A 19,882-nucleotide genomic window follows, 5' to 3' on the forward strand; every position below is an offset into this window, starting at 1 on the left:
GCTATTTGCGGTCTTTTCTGGTTCCATACAAATTTTAGGATTATTTGTTCCATTTCTTTGAAAAAAGTGGATGGTATTTTGATAGAGATTGCATTGAATGTGTAGATTGCTCTAGGTAGCATTGACAGCTTCACAATATTTGTTCTTCCAATCCATGAGCATAGAATGTTTTTCCATTTCTTTGTGTCTTCCTCAATTTCTTTCATGAGTATTTTATAGTTTTCTGAGTACAGATCCTTTGCCTCTTTGGTTTGATTTATTCCTAGGTATCTTATGGTTTTGGGTGCAATTGTAAATGGGATCGACTCCTTAATTTCTCTTTCTTCTGTCTTGTTGTTGGTGTATAGGAATGCCACTGATTTCGGTGCATTGATTTTATATCCTGCCACTTTACTGAATTTCTGTATGAGTTCTAGCAATTTTGGGGTGAAGTGTTTGGGGTTTTCCACATAGAGTATCATATCATCTGCAAAGAGTGAGAGTCTGACTTCTTCTTTGCCAATTTGGATGCCTTTGATTTCTTTTTGTTGTCTGATTGCTGTGGCTAGGACTTCTAATACTATGTTGAGTAACAGTGGTGATAGTGGACATCCCTGCCGCATTCCTGACCTTAGGGGGAAGCTCTCAATTTTTCCCCATTGAGAATGATATTCGCTGTAGGTTTTTTATAGATGGCTTTTATGATATTGAAGTATGTACCCTCTATCGCTGTACTCTGAAGAGTTTTGATTGAGAAAGGATGCTGTACTTGGTCAAATGCTTTTTCTGCATCTATTGAGAGGATCATATGATTCTTGTTCTTTCTTTTGTTAATGTATTGTATCACACTGATTGATTTGTGGATGTTGAACCAACCTTGCAGCCCAGAGATAAACCCCACTTGGTCATGGTGAATAATCCTTTTGATGTACTGTTGGATCCTATTGGCTAGTATTTTGGTGAGAATTTTTGCATCCGTGTTCATCAAGGATATTGGTCTGTAATTCTCCTTTTGGATGGGGTCTTTGTCTGGTTTTGGGATCAAGGTAATGGTGGCCTCATAAAACAAGTTTGGAAGTTTTCCTCCCAATTCTGTTTTTTGGAACAGTTTCAGAAGAATAGGTATTAATTCTTCTTGAAATGTTTGGTATAATTCCCCCGGGAAGCCATCTGGCCCTGGGCTTTTGTTGGGAAATTTTTGATGACTGCTTCAATTTCCTTAGTGGTTATAGGTCTGTTCAGGTTTTCTATTTCTTCCTGGTTCAGTTTTGGTAGTTGATACATCTCTAGGAATCCATCTATTGCTTCCAGGTTATCTAATTTGCTGGCATAGAGTTGCTCATAATATGTTCTTATGATTGTTTATATTTCTTTGGTGTTGGTTGTGATCTCTCCTCTTTCATTCATGATTTTGTTCATTTGGGTCATTTCTCTTCTCTTTTTGATAAGTCTGGCCAGGGGTTTATCAATCTTGTTCATTCTTTCAAAGAACCAGCTCCTAGTTTCCTTGATCTGTTCTACTGTTCTTTTAGTTTCTATTTCATTGATTTCTGCTCTGATCTTTATTATTTCTCTTCTCCTGCTGGGTTTAGGCTTTATTTGATGTTCTTTCTCCAGATCCTTTAGGTGTAGGGTTAGGTTGTGTACTTGAGACCTTTCTTGTTTCTTGAGAAAGGCTTGTATTGCTATATGCTTTCCTCTCAGGACTAACTTTGCTGCAACCCAAAGATTTTGAACCGTTGTGTTTTCATTTTTATTTGTTTTCATGAATTTTTTAAATTCTTCTTTAATTTCCTGGTTGACCCCATTCATTCTTCAGTAGGATGCTCTTTAGCCTCCATGTATTTGAGTTCTTTCTGACTTTCCTCTTATGATTGAGTTCTAGTTTCAAAGCATTGTGGTCTGAAAATAGGCAGGGAATGATCCCAGGCTTTTGGTACCGGTTGAGACCTGATTTATGACCTAGGATGCGATCAATTCTGGAGAATGTTCCATGGGCACTAGAGAAGATGTGTATTCTGTTGCTTTGGGATGGAATGTTCTGAATATGTCTGTGAAGTCCATTTAAAGTGTCATTTAAAGTCTTTATTTCCTTGTTGATCTTTTTGATTTTGACTTGCTTTGATTTTAGTTCTTTTATTTCTCAAGAAAGTGTTTCTCTAATAACTTCCATGCTTTTTTCAAGCCCAGCTAGTATCTTTAAAGTGATGATTCTGAACCCCAGATATGACATTGTACTAATGTCCGTACTGAGTAGGTCCCTGGCAGTCAGTACTACCTCTTGTTCTTTTTGTTGAGGTGATTTTTTTCAATCTTGTCATATTGTCCAGCGGAGAATAGATGAATGAGAGAACAAACTGCTAACAGGGTAACAATGTCCCCAGAAAATATACTCTAAACAAATCAGAAAAGACCTGAAGGCAGGGGAAAAGAAAGGGAAACAAAGAAAAAAGAAAAGGAAAAAAAAGAAAAAGATAAAAACAAACAAAAACAGAACAAAACAAGAAAAAAACAGAATACGATCAAATATGATCAGGCTGGTGCATAGATCAGTACCACACACTAGATTTGGGGTGTATTTTGGTCTGTTAGAAGAATGTGCCTCCCAAAATTTTAAAGAAAGAAAAACTTACATATGTACAAAAATAAGGGTTGATATGATGAAGGGATGGAATATGACTGTAAAGATGAAAATTATAAAAAATTTTATAAAAGGAATTGATAAGAAGTTGTTTGAAAAAAGAAAGAAGAGGATTTAAAAAAAAAAAAAAGAAAAGAAAAAGGGAGAGAATGTGATCAGGCCGGAGAGTAGAAAAAACCATACACTAGAGATTTAGGGTATATTTTGATCTGTTAGAAGAAACTATCTCAAAATTTTAAAGAGAGAACAACTTATAGATATATGCCAAAAATACGGGTAACTACTATGAAGGGATAGAATATGACTCTAAAACTGAAAAATAAAAATGTTTTTTAAAAAAGGGATTGATAAGATGTTGGTTGAAAAAGGGAAAAAGAAAAATTCAAAAAAAAAAGTTAAAAAAAATTAACTTTGAAAGACTAAAGAATCATGGTAAAAAAGGCCATGGATTCTATGTGCAGTATTCCCCTAGCGCTGAAGTTCTGCTGTTTTCATTGATCGGTAAACTTGGTCTTGGCTGGCTGTTTTTGCTGACCTTCTGGGGGAGGGGCCTGTTGCCATGGTTCTCAAATGTCTTTGCGGGAGGCAGAATTGCCCCGCCCTTGCCCCATCCAGGCTAAGTAATCTGTTCGGGTTTGCTCTCGGGAGCTTTTGCTCCTTGCAAGCTTTCCGTTTGGCTTTGGAGGAGGTGAGGAAAATGGCGGCCTCCCAATCTCCGCCCCGGAGGAGCCGAGAACTCAGGGCCCTGCTCCTCAGTGCGCCCCCAGAGAAAAGCAGTCAGTCACTCCCGCCTCCCCAGTCTCCAGCCGCACTCTGTGCTCACCCAGCCTGTGACTGAGAGTTTCTATCTCTGGCACCCGACCCCGGGTGGAGTCTCCAAACCCAGCAGATTCCTGGAGTGCACTCTCGCGCCGCTCCCCCCGGGGGAGGAAGGGGAGTCTCCCCGGATCTGCCACTTGTTGGGTCCCTGCTGGAGGAGCAGTGACCTGACTGTGCCATGGATCACAGTTTATGGCCACCCCAAGCTGAGAGCCCGTGCCTCGGCTCCGTCTCTGCAGCCGGCTTCCCTGCTCCGATAACTGGGAGCTCTGCCTCACTCAGGCACCCCCAGTCTTTCTGTGACCCCGAGGGTCCTGAGACCACACTGTCCCACGAGGATTCTACCCCCCACTTAGCCACTGGAGCGACCTCCCTCGCAGAGCTGACTTCTAAAAGTTCCGATTTTGTGCTCCACAGTTCTATCACTTGCCAGAAGCGGCCGACGGAGGCCCCCTCCCCCGCCATCTATCCTCCCGAATATTGCCTCAGATTCACTTCTCCGCATGTCCTACCTTCCAGAAAGTGGTCACTTTTCTGATGAGAGAGTTGTTGCTCTTCTTTTCTTCGATCTCCTGTTGAGTTTGTAGGTGTTCAGAATGGTTTGATCCCTACCCAGCTGAATTCCTGAGACCAGACAAAATCCAGGTCTCCTACTCCTACACCATCTTGCTCCGCCACCCACCCCCCAGCAAATTATCCTCCTAACCAACCAAGATTCCTCCACACCCCTACAGGCATTTTTACTGAGAGTCTACACACACACACATACACACACACACAGAGGGAGAAAGAGAGAGACAGAGAAAGAGAGAGAAAGAACTAAAAAGATATCCTTCATGCTAATCTTCATCTAAGAGTCTATTCTTGAATGAACCCTACCTTAAATAGAGTCAAAAACCAATAACTTCTGGGAGAGATGGATTTTGGAATTTCTTTTTAATGGAGAAGGTAAGTAAATGTATTTTATATGTTAAAGAACATACCATGGACATTTCTGAGACAGATAAATAATGTTAATAGAAATCTATCTCTCAAAATACCACCAGCACTTTCCACAGAACTAGAACAAACAATCCTAAAATCTGTATGGAACCACAGAAGACCCTGAATAGCAAAAGCAACCTTGAAAAAGAAAAGCAAAGCTGGAGACATCACAATTCTGGACCTCAAGCTACATTACAAAGCTGTAGTGATCAAGACAGTATGGTCCTGACACAAAAATAGACACATAGATCAATAGAACAGAATAGAAAACTCAGAAATGGACCCTCAACTATATGGTCAGCTAATCTTCGACAAAACAGGAAAGAATATCCAATGGAAAAATGACAGTCTCTTCAACAGATGGTGTTGGGAAAACTGGACAATTACATGCAGAAGAATGAAACTGGACCACTTTCTTACACCATACACAAAAATTAATTCAAAATGGATGAAAGACCTAAATGTGAGACAGGAAACCATCAAAATCCTAGAGGAGAACACAGGCAGTAGCCACCTTGACATTGGCCATAGCAACTTCTTACTAGATCTGTCTTCTGAGGCAAAGGAAATAAAAACAAAAATAAACTATTAGAACTTCATCAAAATAAAAAACTTCTGAGATGCACTCCTGCGCGGCTCCTAGAGGGGAGGGGGGTGGGAGGATGGGTGAGCCTGGTGGTGGGTATTGAGGAGGGCACATTCTGCATGGAGCACTGGGTGTTATGCACAGACAATGAATCATGGAACACTTCATCTAAAACTAATGATGTAATGTATGGGGATTAACATAAGAATTAAAAAAAAATCCAAAAAAAAAAAAAAGAACAATAAAAAAATTAAAAACTTCTGCACAGTGAAGGAAACAATCAACAAAACTAAAGGGCAACCTACAGAATGGGAGAAGATATTCACAAAAGACATATCTGATAAAGGGTTAGTATCCAAAATATATAAAGAAGTAAAATTCAATCCCCCAAAAACAAATAATCCCTTAAAAATGGGCAGAAGACATGAACAGACATTTTTCCAAAGAAGACATACAGACGGCCAACAGACACATGAAAATATGCTCACCATCACTCATCATCAGGGAAATACAAATCAAAACTACAAAAAGATATCACCTCACAACAGTTAAAATGGCTAAAATTAACAATACAGGAAATGACAGGTGTTGGCAAGAATGTGGAGAAAGGGGAACTCTCTTATACTGTTGATAGGAATACAAATTGGTGTAGCCACTCTGAAAAACAATATGGAGGTTCCTCAGAAAGTTAAAAATAGAACTGCCCTACACTCCAGAAATTGCAATACTAGGTATTTACCCCCAAAAATACAAAAATATTATTCAAAGGGATATATGCACCCTGATACTTAGTAGCATCATCAACAACAGTCAAATTATGGACAGTCCAAATGTCCATCAACTGATGAATGGATAAAGAAGAGATATATACATACACACACACAATGGATTATTGTATATATACAATATACAATGGAATATTACTCAGCCATAAAAAAGAATGAAATCTTGCCATTTGCAATGACAGGGATGGAGCTAAAGACTATTAATTCTATGCAAAATAGGTCAGTCAGAGAAAGACAAATACTATATGATTTCACTCATACGTGAAATTTAAGAAACTAAACAAATGATCATGGGGAGAAAAAGAGAGAGCAAACCAAGAAACAGACTCTTAACTATAGAGAACGAACTGATGGTTACCAGAGGGGAGGTGGGTGAGGGGGGTGGGTAAAATAGGTAATGGGGATTAAAGAGTGCACTTGCTGTAATGCTCATTACAGGTGTTGTATGTAAGTGTTGAATCTCAATACCAGGTGTTGTATGTAAGTGTTGAATCACTAAATTGTATACCTGAAACTAATATTACACTGTATGTTAACTAACTGGAATTTAAATTAAAAAAAAAATCTATTTTCTCCTTATTTTTAATAATATAATTCAAAGACTTTTTTGTCCCTAATTAGAATGTGGAAAAATTTTAAATACATTAATTTATGTAAAAAATGAGAATGTCCTAGACTAAATAAAAGTCATTATTTTCTATAGGGCAGTAAAAAGTAATAGGTGTAAGAAAGTCTTAATAAACTGAAACCCAGACACATCACAGTCAAATCCTGAAGAAAAAGAGAGACATATTAAAAGCAGAGAAGAAAAAGATAATACAAAGAGAGAAACAATGGTAAAGAATGCTAAGATGGAAGACAATAGAATTACATTTTGAAAGTACTAAAAGAAAAATTTGTCAACCTAGAATTCAATATTTGTCAAAATTATCTTTCAAAAAGAAAGCAAGATATATATATTTACAGATAAACAAAACCTTAGAAAATTCACAGCCATGAGATCTGCATGCAATAAATGCTAAAGAAAGTTTTCTAAGCTAAAGTAAAATAAAACTAGGTGGAAACTCAGATAAACAGGGAAGAATGAAGAATGCTTAAAAGAATGAATACACGAGTAAACATAAAATATTTTTTTCTTTTCTTAATTTCTGTACACGATAATTTACTTTTTAAAATAAAAGAATTACAATGTACTGAGAGATTTGTAACATAGATAGAAATACGTACTTGGCAATAACTGCATACAATTTTAAAATGAGATAAATGGAAGTATACTGTTAAAGGTTTCCTAAATAAATAAAATCTTTTAAAAAGGGAGGGGGGGTGCCTGGGTGGCTCAGTTGGTTGTGTCTGCCTTAAACTCAGGTCATGATCCAAGGGTCCTGGGATTGAGCCCTGTGTCAGGCTCCCTGCTCACTGGGGAGTCTGCTTCTCCTTCTTTCTCCCCTGCCCCACTCATGCTCACTCTTTCTTTCTCTCTCTCTCTTAAATAAGTAAATAAAATCTTTTTTAAAAAAAAGTTTCTTGCATTATCTGTGGGGAAGTATAATAAATTATATTAATATAATAATTAATAGTTTAAATTAAAAATTTGCATACCATAATCCAAAGAGCAACTACAAAAAACAAAACCCAAAAAGTATACCCAAAAACCCAACTGAGGAAATAAAATAGAATACTGAAACATATGTGAATTGATTTGATTTAAAGATTTTTTTAAGAAGTGAGTAAAGCTATATAACAAAGAAGAGAAAACAGATGAGACAATGAGGGAACAAATAAAACATGATAAACATAAAACTAAATGTATTAATAATTACATTAAATATAATGGGCTAAAGACCCCAATTACAAAATAGCACCAGTCACACTGGATTAAAAAACATGCCAATTATAAAAGTTTGGTATGAAATACAAAGACACAGATAGGTTAAGAGTAAAAAGAGAAAAGATGTACCATGCATACCAATATATATGGTGAATGTGGCCATATTATCAGAGCATATGCAGTTTAAAGCAAGACATAGCACCAAGAAAAAAGGAGACATTTTGTAATGATAAAAGGGTCAATTCATAAAGTCATAAAGTTATAACAACTTGAATGTTTATACATCTAATAAGAAAACTTCAAAATACACAAAGAAAAAGTAACAACTAAAAAGAAAAATTCATAATCAGATTTGGAGATTTTAGCACATCCTTGATTGTTACTTGGTTGCATGTGTAGGTAAAAATCAGAAATCTGTGTCTTTCTATATGTAAATTATATTGCAATAATAAAGCCAGGAAAAAACACTTTGCACCCATGGAAAAAAAGAAGAAACAAAGAAATGGTGAACCAAAAATAATATATCAATTAATTTGGAATTAAATGATTTCTTAGAGCCTCAACTGCTTTCCCTAATCTCTGGGGCAGGCTCTCCTTGATATGTGCAGGCCTCCAGAATCTGTGGGACATCCCAGTCTGACCTTTTCATGGCCTTGTGGGAACCAACGAGTTAGAACTATGGTCCTGAACCAAGCCCTCTTCCAGGAATTCCTAGGAAATTTCTCAGGGAATTCATTTGTTTACAGAGGGTAGCAGAGCTGGAGGAATCGTTGTCCCATGAGTGCAAAACTCAGAAGACAGCTCAAAAAGTCTGTAATCTATAGATAAAGGTCTTAGTCAACAGATGTACACTGAGGCTGAGAAGCCTGTAGCCTAAAGTCATTTCTGTTTCACTATGTGGTCAAATGGTAAGTGCAATGGGGCCCAACATAATTGTGCCTTATAATATGGCTTTGTATCCTGAAATGTGTCTGAAACTTGAGTACCCAAAGAACTGGGTACTGTGTATAAGGGGACTGTGAATGAGGAGCACTGCATGGAAGCTGATATAAGGAGGGCTAAGAGGTGAAAAATAATTTAATTAATTAATTAGTTAATTAATAAGATTGCAAAGGGGGAAGGGAATGGAGGGAGCTTTTCTCAGAGCAGTGTTTGCCTGACAAGAGGGGAATTTAACTTAAATTTGGAGAAGAAGCTATGAAAATTTAAAATGTACTGAATCTTCTTTTAGCCATCCACTGGCACTGTTCACTTCACCCATCCATGGTTCATCTTAGAAAGCATCCAATTGTTCAGGCAGTTAGACAAAATGCTAGACAGAGTGAGAGAGGGACTGGGAAATAGGAAAACCAGTCTGATGAAAGCATAAAATTTATCTGGCTAGATAAAAACAGAGAGGGAGGTAAATCATAAGAGACTCTCAACTATAGTTCTAAGGAAGCTGATCTGAGGCATCTTCAGGTCACAAAGTGACGCCCTCGGAGAGCCTGCACCCTTAGTGTTTCTGCTTGTGTTTCTCACTTAGAGGAACCCAACACCAGCGCTCACGTGATCGGCCCGCTCCGCTCTGGGGTGTGGAGATCGAGCCAGGCGGAGCCTCCTGCCCGCCCCACCCCGCCAGCGAGGGGGCCCGGCCAGGCGGGGGGGGAGGGGGGGGGAGGAGGGGCAGATGTCGCGGCGCCGGGGTCGGCCACGCCTGGCGTCTGTGGGCAGCTCGTGTGGTGTGGTCTCTTTGTACAGAAACATTTTTGAAAAATTCTTTTTTTTTTTTTTAATGATTTTGTTTATTTATTTGACAGAGCGCGAGAGAGGGAACACAGGCAGGGGGAGTGGGAGAGGGAGAAGCAGGTTCCCCGCAGAGCAGGGAGCCTGATACGGCTAGATCCCAGGACCCCGCGATCATGACCTGAGCCGAAGGCAGTCGCTTAACCGACTGAGCCACCCAGGCGCCTGAAAAATTCTTTTCTATAAGAAGCAGAGTCCTCTCCAACTTTTCAACCTGATGTGATAAAATAATTTGATTTTGTTCTAGATTTCCTGTAGCTGTGAATTGTTCAAACGTGTCTGATTCAGGATAAAACGTAAACACGTGCTGTTAATGATTTCTTGTGGATTTTACTGTTTTGCCTTCAAATAAAAACTTTTTTTAAAGACAAAAAAAAAAGAGAGAGAGACTCTTAACTATCGAGAACAAACAGGGTTGCTGGAGGGGGGAATGGGTGGGGGATGGGGTAACTGGATGATGGGTTTTAAGGAGGGCACTTGTGATGAGCACTGGGTGTTACATGTAAGTGATGAATCACTAAATTCTACTCCTGAAACCAATACTACACTATATGTTAACTAACTTGAATTTAAATTAAAAAAAAAAAATTATCTGCCTAAGCAAAGAATGGGAAGGCAGATATCCCAGGTTGAGTCAGGCCATGGGTAATAGGGTCTCAGTCTCCAGATTGGAATCACAGGAAGGACTTTAGTCTTGGAAGAAAGAGCAGCTGAGATGACATTATAGTCTCAAGTTATTGGATGAACTTTGGAACAGGGACCAGAGGACAACCTAGTTAAATTAAAGGAGTCACAGGAGATTGGAGAGGAAGTAATATAAGGAGCAGGAGAAGGTAGTGCTTGGCATCTGGCAGGAGAATAAGACACACTTGGGTTTGAATTCCAGTTTCATCCTTTACTAGCTGTTTCTTTCTTTCCTAATTCATAAAACAGAAATAATAATAATACCTCCCTCATGGGGTTGCTCTGAGAATTAAATAAAATGATGTACATAAAGAGTTTAAGGTACCATTCATCTAAGAGGAAGTATTCCTGGATTTTAATTCTTATCAGTAATAACATTTAAGACTTTCTCTCAAGACAGTCAATTTAATGAAGAAATATTTCAGTAATGTCTCTGCATGAGGCACGGTACTTGAGAAACAAATACATTGGGCCCTTTTTGATAACTATTGTTGCAGGATTTCTCCGCCTTTAGTGCCTGCGGTTCTTGGTGACGCTGCTTCGAAGAATGAAGAGGTAGACCAGACGAAGAGTGGTGGGCAGCAAAGCAAAGTTTATGGAGCAATAGTACAAAACCCCTAAAGAGGGAGGGGACCTGAGAGGGTTGCCCTTGGAGTTTCTAAGTGTGGGGGTTTTTATGAGCTCTTTTGCAGAACTACCTTAAGCAATCAGGGTGTGCTGAGTCGTGCCAATCAGAGCTTTGGTCACGTATCTATCTACCTATTAGGTAAATGTCTATGTGCCGATGGTCTTTTTTTTTGGCTGACATCTGGGGGCTTATGTCTTAACTGCCCCTTGCCCATGATACTGACAAATGCTTTGGGGTTAATTGACTTATTTTAGGACATTTTGCTGAAGTCATTTCTGCAAAGGCTGCAAAGCAGAATGGTAGTGCGGCCCTGTCTAAGCTATAGAACAGGATATTAGTGCTGTTTTATTTTAGCTGTCCTGACTCCATATTTCCTTGTTGGGGACCCTGGCCCTGACTACCTAACTGTCCAACTAACTCCTAACACTATTGCTGGTAGATTTATTTTGTTTCAGACTGATCAGGGCTTTGCCAGTAACCATATCTTCAAAGAAATTCTGCTACTTTGCTATCTCCTGTTCATCAGTAGGGCTGTGAGGCTTCACAGATATTTATTTCCAAGTTCACATAAAAAGTTCAACAAAAATTTTGAAAGCAGAAATATCTACATGTAAAAATTGTCTAACACAATGTTTAACACATAGTAAAAGTTCCCAGTGCTTTCTTTTTTCCCTATTTTTAAAATATCTACACCTCTTTTCCCCTCTCAGCTTAAGAACCATCTCTTATCTTCCTCACCCCTCGATCTGGCTAAACAGGTACTGATTACATACTTTTGTCTTTACTGTTTCACAGTTGGTTCTATTTGCTGGATTTTGCTATCAACAATCTCTATTGGCCTTTTATTTCTCATCTGAAGCAATTTTGTCAGAAATGAAATTGAAATGACTTATGTTGATTAAAATAGCTGTGGAGGTAACTCTATAGGGCACTGGAACTGGGATGCGATAAGGTTCAAGGCTTCAACCTTTCTTGCCATTTATATTATTTATTACCAACACTGATTTTTTGTCTTCCATCAGAATGCAATTTCCTTGTGATGTATTCAGTTTTTAAATTTATTAATTAACATGAGATAGGAAGCATGGTATAATTGAAAAAGCTTGAAATTCAAATGACATTGGTTCAAACTGTAAGGAGAAAGAGTCATGGGTCCCCAGAAAAAGAAAGACAAGATGCTGCATTCATGACACTAGAGAAGTCATTTTAGGCCCCCAGCTATTTTTGCGGGATCTACACCCTACTTGGCCAAGCACACTTCTTGCTAAGAACTTCCTAAGAGTTGTCAGAATTACAAAGAAATGCAAAAACCTCAGTAGTTAAGGACTTTAAGGGAACAAAGGAAATAATACAAAAACCAACAGTCTCTATGAGGCCAGGAAATAGCCTGACCAAATCAGAGACAATCAACCAGTGATAAAGCTCTTAGTGCTATTTCAAAACAGAACAAGACCCTGCCTTCCTTACCCAAGATAAGGAGCCCAGTCAGTTTATACCTGCTCTCAAAGCTTGTCCTTAAGTCCCTTCCCTTCCTCTGACAGTTACCTCTGCTTCTTTACAATGTCCAAGTCTCTGCCCGAAAAAAAGCACAAGCTTCGCTGACTTAAGACAAGATGCATGCATGGGCATGTTTTCTAAGTACTCCTGCATCATTTTATGCCCTCCTTTACATGCGATGACAAAACTCCCCTTTCTGAATATTCATCCTAAACCCTAAATAAAAGGAACCCACTCACCTCTGCTGGGTAGTCACTGCTTTGGAAGTTACTCCCCTTGATCTTATTTGCTGCAAATAAAGTTTCCTTGTGTGACAACTCCCCCTGGTGGAGTCTCCACCTGTTACTCACCAAGGAGCAAATTCATGTTAAGGTTACAACACCTCATGTCTGTTCATAACAATATACGTTTTTTCAAGAAATTAGTCTCTCTATGCTCCCATTTTCAAATTTGTCAATCAGGAATAATAATACCATATGAGGATTAAATGAAGTAGCAAGTATAAAACATCCAGCATAATTCAATAAACCCCTCCTGTTTCCCTATTTTCTCTTTCAATCCACTCTACTGTTCTTCCTTTCTTCTCTAGACTTTAGAATATGGGGATAAAATGAAGTGTTATATCTGTCTTTCTATGAAGTGATTTATTTATGCATTTATTAATTACCTAATGACATACACAAAGGTTAATAAGCTATCTTGACAAGTGTATTTTTTTAAGTATTTTATTTATTGCCCTTAAGTTCAATTATTTTAATATTTTATAAAGAATATACTTTTAAACTAATGCTAATCCCAAGATCTTCTAATAAAATGTATTTTCAAAATACAAAAAAGAATTTGTTACTTTAATAAATCCACTGATATTGTCCTTAAAAGATTTTTTTTCATTTATGTAACAAATATTTGAGGATTTACTGTATGCCAGAGATAAACAAACTGAAGTTAATACTGTAACTGGATTTGAGCAAGGGAATAGAACAGGACCGAGGCAGCTAGGGTATTCAGGGAAGGCCTTTCTGAGGATGTGACTTCTGAGAAAGCTGTTAGAGCCGAGGAAAGGGCAAGTATATTAGGGAGATAGCAAAGCTGCTGCAATGTTTGAGGATATTTAACAGACAAATATTTAGGGGCATAAATGCTTTGTGAGTGAAAGAAACTAGTCACTGCAATATTGTTATTTATAATAAATATATTTGGTCTTCAGGCCTGTTTTTGGCATTGATTTCCCTTGGAATTTGCTGTGTAATGAGAGAGAGAAAGTTGTCTTTTCTCATGTTAATGTGGTAACTTTTGGACCTCACCCAAGATTGGGGGCTAGTTGTCTGGAGAATCAACCAGGTGATGAAAGGGTTGGAATTCTCAGTCCCATCCCCTGAACTCCCGGAAGGAGAGAAGAAGATGAACTAATTGAAAAGCTTGTGTTTCTGATTCCTAATAGGCAAGAGTGCTCTGACAAAGCCCAAGCTTCTCAATTAAACCTCCCTTCTCTAGGCAAAGGGGTGGAAACCAATATGCTCGATGTATCGTGGAACCTGTTGTCCCTGATTAACTTAATTCCATAAAGAAAGAGACAACTCTCAGGGTGCCTGGGTGGCTCAGTCAAGCGTCTGCCTTTGGCACAGGTCATAATCCCAGGGTCCTGGGATCAAGCCCAACATCGGGCTTGCTGTTCAGCAGAGAGCCTGCTTCTCCCTCTCCCTCTGCTTGCCTCTCTGCCTACTTGTGCTCTCTCACTATCTCTCTGTCAAATAAATAAATAAAATCTTAAAAAAAAGAGAAAACTCTCAAAGGTACATAGTGAGATCAGTTGTCTATAAAAACAAACTACAGTTGTAGAACATCTATTTACCTTATGGTGTCAGAAAAAAAAAAGACAGAGAATACCAGTCTCCCTCATCACCAACAGACTATGTCTCTCACCTTGCCACCCACCATGGCTGGCCTATAGTCCGAGTCACTTTGTGTTTATGAGAGATAGTATATGTTGGCCTATAAAGCAAGTCTAAGAAAGTCTCTCTCCTCCCATGCTCATGGATGGAGAGCACTGATATGGATTACTCATTTTAAAGACCATTCTATCTGCTTCCATACAAGAAAATGGGATTTTCCACTATACTATAAGAGAGGGTTAACAGTCAAGCACACACAACCTATTTTCTGTCCTTTCTTTGTACCTCTTCCTGTGGAGAGCTTGTGAGTAAGGTCAGCTTTAGAAGCTCAAGTCCTGGCCTGAAAAACATTTGGAGGGAAAGACTATAGAAATTGGAGAAACCACTTAGTATCTGCTCTCTTAAAAATCTACTTTTGGCAGTTTCCAGCTTTTTTTTTTTTTTTTTTTAATTCTGGGCTCACTCTAAACCAAGCAAAAAGTTCAGCCTAACTGTATAAAATTTTTCATTGGATTGGGGTTGGGGAGGGGCAAATCCTAATAGAAAAGGGGGAATTTATTTGCAGGTCACTGCTCTTTATGTAGGTGTTTTTTTCTGAGGACTTTATGGAGAAATGTGATTGGTTAAGATAGTTCCTATATTCTTGGTTCTCCTTACCGATTAACATTATCTGACTCTATTATCAATAGCTTGTTCAGAAGAAATACTTCCTTCTTTTATTTCTTGATCTGAGTCTTTCAAAATTGCATTTCCTTTTTTTTTTTTTAAGATTTTATTTATTTATTTGACTGAAAGAGACACAGCTAGAGAGGGAACACAAGCAGGGGGAGTGGGAGAGGGAGAAGCAGGCTTCCCGTGGAGCAGGGAGCCCGATGCGGGGCTCGATCCCAGGACCCTGGGATCATGACCTGAGCCGAAGGCAGATGCTTAATGACTGAGCCACTCAGGCGCTGCTCAAAATTGCATTTTCTTTATGTCTCAGACAAAAGTGCTGAAAGGAAGGAAATGAGCATAATAGACTTATGTTGAAAGTGTCATTTCAGATCTGGGAATAAATACTTTCCAGCTGATGCATCGTGCACACTCTCAATTCCTCTAAAATTGAGATCACCACCTTCTTCCTGATTGGAATCCCAGGACTGGAGCATGTTCATGTTTGGATCTCTGTCCCCATCTGCCTCATGTACCTCGTGGCCATCCTTGGCAATTGCACCATCCTCTTTGTGATCAGGACAGAGCCCTCACTCCATGCCCCCATGTACTATTTCCTCTCCATGCTGGCTGTCTCTGACCTGGGCCTTTCCCTCTCATCCCTCCCTACTATGCTGAGGATCTTTGTTTTCAATGCTACAGGAATTTCTCCAAATGCCTGTTCTGCTCCAGAATTCTTTATCCATGGATTCACAGATATGGAGTCTTCAGTGCTCCTGGTCATGTCTTTTGACCATTTTTTGGCCATACACAACCCTCTGAGATATAGCTCTATCCTCTCCCAATGCCAGAGTTGCCAAAATGGGCCTGGTGTTTCTCATTAAAAGCATGCTTTTAGCGCTCCCATTTCCTTTCACTCTCAAAAAATTGACATATTGTAGGAAAAGCCTTCTTTCTCACTCTTATTGTCTGCACCAAGATGTCATGAAGCTGGCCTGCTCCGACAACATGGTCAACTTTTTCTATGGTTTCTTCATTGCCCTCTGTATGATGTCAGACAGTGTGTTCATTGCTGTGTCCTACATATTCATCCTGAAGACTGTGATGGGCATTGGATCCCCTAAGGAGCGGCTCAAGGCCCTCAACACCTGTGTCTCCCACATCTGTGCTGTGTGCATCTTCTATGTGCCCATCATTGTCTTTGGCCTCCATGCACCGTTTTGGCAAGCACAAGTCCCCAGTGGTCATGATCCTCATTGCTGACATTTTCTTGCTAGTACCACCTCTGATGAACCCCATTGTATACTGTGTGAAGACACGGCAAATTCATGAGAAGGTTTGGGGAATATTACATCTAAAATGAAGGTATGGGAAAAAGTAAGGCAAGGTCAGCCAAGATCAGAGAATAAAATAATATATTTCAGATAGCCACTGATAGTTAACAACAAGATAAAAACAACTATGGATATTTTTTCTTATTATGGATCTTTATTATGCAAAGTATTATGGATATTTATTATCTTCCTTAACCATTCTTATAATCACTACAACATATGAGCTGGGCACTGAGGTCTGTGAGCCTAGGACTGACATGGGCATTGACAGGTAAGTATGGAATAGTTTTGCAATACTATTTTTTAAAGATTTTTATTTATTTATTTATTTGACACAGAGAGAGAGAGAAGTTTTGCAATACTATTAAAATCATGAATCAATATACTGATTTGGAATTTTAGTTACACTATTTATTACAGCACAAGGATAAATACACATGGGAGTAGAGCTTGTGCCCCCTTATAGAAAATGAATACTAAAGGAACTGGAAGTTAAAGGATGTTACCCCAATCCAATTATGGATTTCTTTCAGGCAGACTTCAGACATGTATCTGTTGAGGGGTCTTCAGTCTATTTAATGCAATCCTTGATTTTCCATTTAAGGAAAGAAGTGTATTGTCAAATGCAAATTGGTTAAAAATTTCCTCTTTGCTCTTTCCTTAGTAATCAAATACAATCAGTGATTCTCTTTTATGTTAGAGCTTTCATAGCCTTGAATTATGACAATAAGCTCTCTCATAACATTCTTTAAGACAGACCAGATTTTTTCTCCATATTACAACAGGGTTCCAAGAAATTATAGTTACTAAAAGGAGAAGAGAGGAACAATTCTACTATTGGTAGAAGACAAGAAAGCTAGTAGTTCAGTAATTTTTAAAACACTGATATTCTTGGGGTGCCTGGGTGGCTCAGTCATTAAGCGTCTGTCTTCGGCTCAGGTCATGATCCCAGCGTCCCGGGATCGAGCCCCACATCGGGCTCCCTGCTCTGCGGGAAGTCTGCTTCTCCCTTTCCCACTCTCCCTGCTTGTGTTCCCTCTCTCACCGTGTCTCTCTCTGTCAAATAAATAAAATCTTTAAAAAAAAAAAAATAATAAAACACTGATATTCTTTACTACTTTAAAATAATGGATCTCATGCTTGTTTAAGCACTTGGTATTTTGAACTATGATATATTCAATAACACTAAACAAGCTAGCAGAAAATATGACCATATATTAAGCAATATAAAATGATATTCATACATATATGGTTCCATTTTTAAAAAATAGTCAACTAAATTAGATTGGCTATCTCAATATGCTCTATAAAATTGATTTGTTTCCTGTTCATCTTTTATTTGTGAGTACTTCATAGCAGACAGAGGTATAAAACATAAAATTTAGAATAAGTCAACCAAAACCCTTAAAAAGTTTGTACTGTGAATTGGAAAAAAAAACTATTGGTAATCAATTTCAATGTTTTATTGCCTCAGTTGAACTCACATATAGTATTATTTGTTCCAAAGAACCATTTTTGAAGAAGTTGTTCTCTGATGAATAAGCATTCATATACATTTTATGTCCCCGGTGAGTTTAACTGAGTTCTTATTGTTCAATAGCTGACCTTGTCTAGATGCCCATAGTTTAGTCAAGACAAACTTTTGGGCTTCCTCCCATGTTGTTTCCAATTATGTTCTTAGTTCACCTGTTTTTCTTACTTATATTTTGTTTCCTTAAAGAAACTGTATACATCAAATTTGTTGGCATATTGTACACTGTATATAAATGACATGTGGATAGTAGTCTGACACATCTCCCAACTTGTTTAGAAAAAAAGACCACACAGGCACACATACAAAAAAAACCTTTGACAATTCAGGATATGATAATAAATTACAAGCATACAGAACATCTAAAATGATTAAAAAAAAAAAAACTATTGCCAAAATCAGTAAGGAATAACTATAAATTTTAAGTCAAAGAAGCTGCCCTGATAAATGGTTCATGTCCTGTGTAGCCACAAGGAAAAGCAAACAGGTTATTATGAGAGAAACAAGGCAGAATATTTATCTTCCATTCTTTAGTATTTGCCCTCAACTCAGAAATTCAGATCTTTACAAGAAGAAACTGCTCAAGTCATAAGGTGTCAATAAATGTTTTTCTGGATCATAAGAGTGAATAGGCTACAATCTGTTTTCCTCAATTATAATAGAGGTTTAATGCATTTCCAATCAAGCTTCCAGTAATATTTCATTGAGAATGTACCAAAATAATTTTAAAATAGATTTTCAACTGTCAGCTGGGAATATAAGAAAAAAATAAATAGCAATTGTGAAATAGTTTCATAAGATAGAGAAATTTATTAAACAGCTATAAAATTGTGTGTAGTTTGCTCAACAAATCAATGGGAAGAACAAAGAAGAATAAACACACTGCAATATACTCTAAATGATATGAAAATAATATATAATTAAAGAATATCAGAACCTCATTGAAAATAGGTTATTCAAATAATAGTGGTAAAAAAAATTACAACCTACTTTAGAAACCATATTTGTGTGTGATCTTTTATTACACACAAAAATAAACTAAAATAAATTAGAAATTAAGCACAAAGATAAGTTTTTATTTAAATTCCAGTTAATTAACATACAGTATAATCCAACGTTCACCAGGTACCAGACATTGGGCTATATACTTACTTGTATAAACTCAATTAACTTTTGCAAGAATGTGGGAAGGCAGATTTTATTACTTCCTCCTGTTTCATGGATTAAGAAGCTAAAGCTCTGAGAAGTTCAACAATTTTTCCAAAAACAAAGAACTATAAAGTGTTAGGAGCTTTATAAATCCAGATAGTACATTTCCAGAGCCTACAACCTCATGCACTACACCAGACCAACTATTATTTTGCTTCTTTCTAAATTTAATAATTCATATTCTAGGAATCTAAGAACATAATCAGAGGTGTGATCAAATATTTATTTATAATGTATATCAAGGATTATTTTCTATGATAAAATACATAAACTACTGAAATATTAAGTAATAAATAACATAAACCATGATATACAAATAATAACAAATATTATTCACCTATGAAACAGCATCAACAACTAAGTGGCATTTACTAAGCATTGTATTAGATGTTAAGGATTAAATGCAACTTAAATTTAGACTTGCTATCAAGGAGCTTACAGTCTGGTGGTGGGGAGATCAAGTAAATAAATAATTAAATTCACTGAGGAAAGTGTGGTAAGTTTAAGTATACATATAAGAAAGCAAATAAAAGACTGGTAACTGGCCTATTTTAGTGGAGAATCAAAGGAGAGAGCTTCCTAGTAGAAGTAAAGTCTAATATAAAGTCTAATATAAAAATCTGATATATTATTAACAGAAAATGATAAATAATATCAAGCAAATAAGTAAGATATACATTTTGAGTACACACTAGTATTCTAGTTCATAAATGCATGTGTGTGCAGGGGTACCCGGGTAGCTCAGTCATTTGAGCATTCAACTCTTGATTTCTGCTGAGGTCATGATCTCAGGGTCCTGGGATCAAGCCCTGAGTTGGACTCCATGCTCAGTGGGGAGTCTGCTTGAGGATTCCCTCTCCTCCTCCATCTGCCCCTGCCCCCTGCATATATGCTCTCTCTCTCAAATAAATAAATAAATCTTTAAAAAAAAAAGTATGTGTGCACACATATGTTGGCTACTAAAAAAAGATTCACTTATATATCATAAAATCTCTCATTAGTAGATTGTGAATGATTTTTGTTATCTTTTCAATCACAAAATTTTAATT

General features: G+C 37.7%; 1 protein-coding gene across 1 annotated transcript; it reads left to right on the forward strand.

Moving 5' to 3' along the window:
- Nucleotides 1–15,178: 15,178 nt before the first annotated feature.
- On the forward strand, nt 15,179–16,122 carry LOC110576410 (olfactory receptor 51A7-like; the record flags this gene model as incomplete). The annotated part of the gene is given in 3 exon segments (XM_021685619.1): nt 15,179–15,601; nt 15,603–15,956; nt 15,958–16,122. Coding segments are annotated over 3 exon segments (942 nt in total), but the record flags the coding sequence as incomplete, so codon positions are not given.
- Nucleotides 16,123–19,882: the final 3,760 nt, after the last annotated feature.

The sequence above is a fragment of the Neomonachus schauinslandi genome, chromosome 11, assembly GCF_002201575.2.
Source record: "Neomonachus schauinslandi chromosome 11, ASM220157v2, whole genome shotgun sequence".
NCBI classification, from domain to species: Eukaryota; Metazoa; Chordata; class Mammalia; order Carnivora; family Phocidae; genus Neomonachus; species Neomonachus schauinslandi.